The sequence below is a fragment of the Propithecus coquereli genome, unplaced genomic scaffold (assembly GCF_000956105.1).
Source record: "Propithecus coquereli isolate 6110/MARCELLA unplaced genomic scaffold, Pcoq_1.0 Scaffold1, whole genome shotgun sequence".
Lineage (NCBI taxonomy): Eukaryota > Metazoa > Chordata > Mammalia > Primates > Indriidae > Propithecus > Propithecus coquereli.
In genome coordinates, this window is record NW_012133857.1 from 8,152,613 (window position 1) to 8,154,390 (window position 1,778).

At 43.8% G+C, this 1,778-nt stretch overlaps 1 protein-coding gene across 1 annotated transcript in view; it reads right to left on the reverse strand.

Moving 5' to 3' along the window:
• The window catches only part of EXOSC7 (exosome component 7), a 45,991-nt gene that overhangs the window by 36,990 nt on the left and 7,223 nt on the right, over positions 1–1,778 (reverse strand). Inside the window, exons 3-4 of the mRNA XM_012664700.1 lie at positions 415–516; positions 15–109 (exon numbers count right to left, since the gene is read on the reverse strand). Coding sequence (XP_012520154.1) covers positions 15–109; positions 415–516 — 197 coding nt within the window. The remainder of the gene's footprint in view (positions 1–14; positions 110–414; positions 517–1,778) is intronic.

Here is a 1,778-nt window from a genome sequence, read left to right on the forward strand (position 1 = left end):
AGCATAGTACTAACCAGTCAACGAAGAACTCCAAGTAGCCTTCATTTGGTTTCTCCAGCTTCGGCATCCCCATTTCTGCTTTCACTCCCACCAAGATGTCTGTATGACCCTGCAGACACATGCGAGAAGGGTCCTCACTCAGAGCAGGCAGCCAGGCACCCCATCAACTCCCTCCTCTTCTGGATATACGCCCCTGGGGGACTCTCCTAGGAGCAGTGCTGGCAATTGGAAAGTGGCCTTTTGAGGAGGAGAGGAGTTCTTTGGATCTGGATAGGCCCCCTCCCTGGGGTTGGCTTGGGTCTTGAATTTCTCCAGGAGTAATTTGTTCTCCAAAAACCAAGGAGGGTCTGCAGCTGGTTCTCTAGGGCCTACCCATTTCTCCACCTGGGCATGAACTGTGGCCACTGTACTCACCAGCTTGACCCTCGCAGACCCACTGGTGTTGGACACCACGTCAGTCTCCACTTCCACACATCGGTAGTCCTCACAGCCACGGCCATCCACACGGAGGTCTTCCTAAGTGCAAGAACCACAATCCTAAGGCTGTCATCCCAAACCAATAGCAGACTCCCAAATTCATTCACTCCTTTTTCCCCGTAGGGAAGAAATATGCAGTACAACATCTCCTTTTCTCTTAGTGGATCATTCAAAATTCTGACCTCATAGCTAATAAAAATATTACTATGTTACATATGAGGAAATGGAGACTCAGGGAAGTTGAGACTTTTCCAAGGTCCTATGGCTAGTGAGGACAAAGCTAGGTTCCCTTGCCAGGTATGTCTGATTGCAGAGTCCATACTACACACCACTATACAGAACACGCAAACAAAATCTAAACAAGAGACAAAATAAACCACCTCTCTCCAAATCTGCAATTCTAAAATTGTACCAAAGTGCATGTTGTCAGAGCTATAGGTGACAACTATCTCAACTGCAGCCCTCCTGCCCGTCCCCCCAAATTTAACAAGATCTACTGTATAAACAATTAAAGACATCCAATCTTCTAAAAGAGGCATTCTCTAGAACAGGGTCAACAAACTACGGACTATAGGTCACTTGTTTTTATAAACAGTTTTACTGAAGCACAGCCATGCCCATTTGTTTAGGTACTATCTATGACTGCTTTTGCTCTACAAAAACAGAGTTGAGTGGTTGGGACAGAGATCGTATAACCTGCGAAGTCCAAAGTCTTCACTATCTAGCCCTTCAGAGCAAGTCTGCCAACACTTTCTGCAAAAGATGGTTTTAAGAGCAGTCTATGCCCTGCCTGTCCTTTCTGCTCATTTATTTATTTCTTCAATTATTTATTTATATCAGTACAACTCATAGATACAGACTCTTTTATGCTACAGTCACAATCCAATACTATCATTATTTATTTTGTTGCTCAAAGTGTTCCAGATTTGGCTACTGAGAGCTCCTTTGGGTTAGTTCTTGTGCTATTTCAACATGCCTCCAACTTTTTCTGAGTACTTGTTTACTTTCTGACAAAACAAGATGTTCCAGCCTCTTGCATTTTCCCTGCCCCAGCCCTGGGAGTCAACTCTTTCATACTGGAGAATGATACTTAAAAGCCAGGATCTGGGTGCTAAGTTCATAGCTATTGGGGTATCATTGCTTCTAGACCTTCCCAGCAGACAGAGCTAGAAAATGTATGTATGCATACTAACCCACACACATGCACATATCTATATTTAATTCTGTAACTACCTACATATCTATTAAAAAGCCATGAGTTCACACTAATATTTCAGTTCCAATCTAACACCACAGGGTTC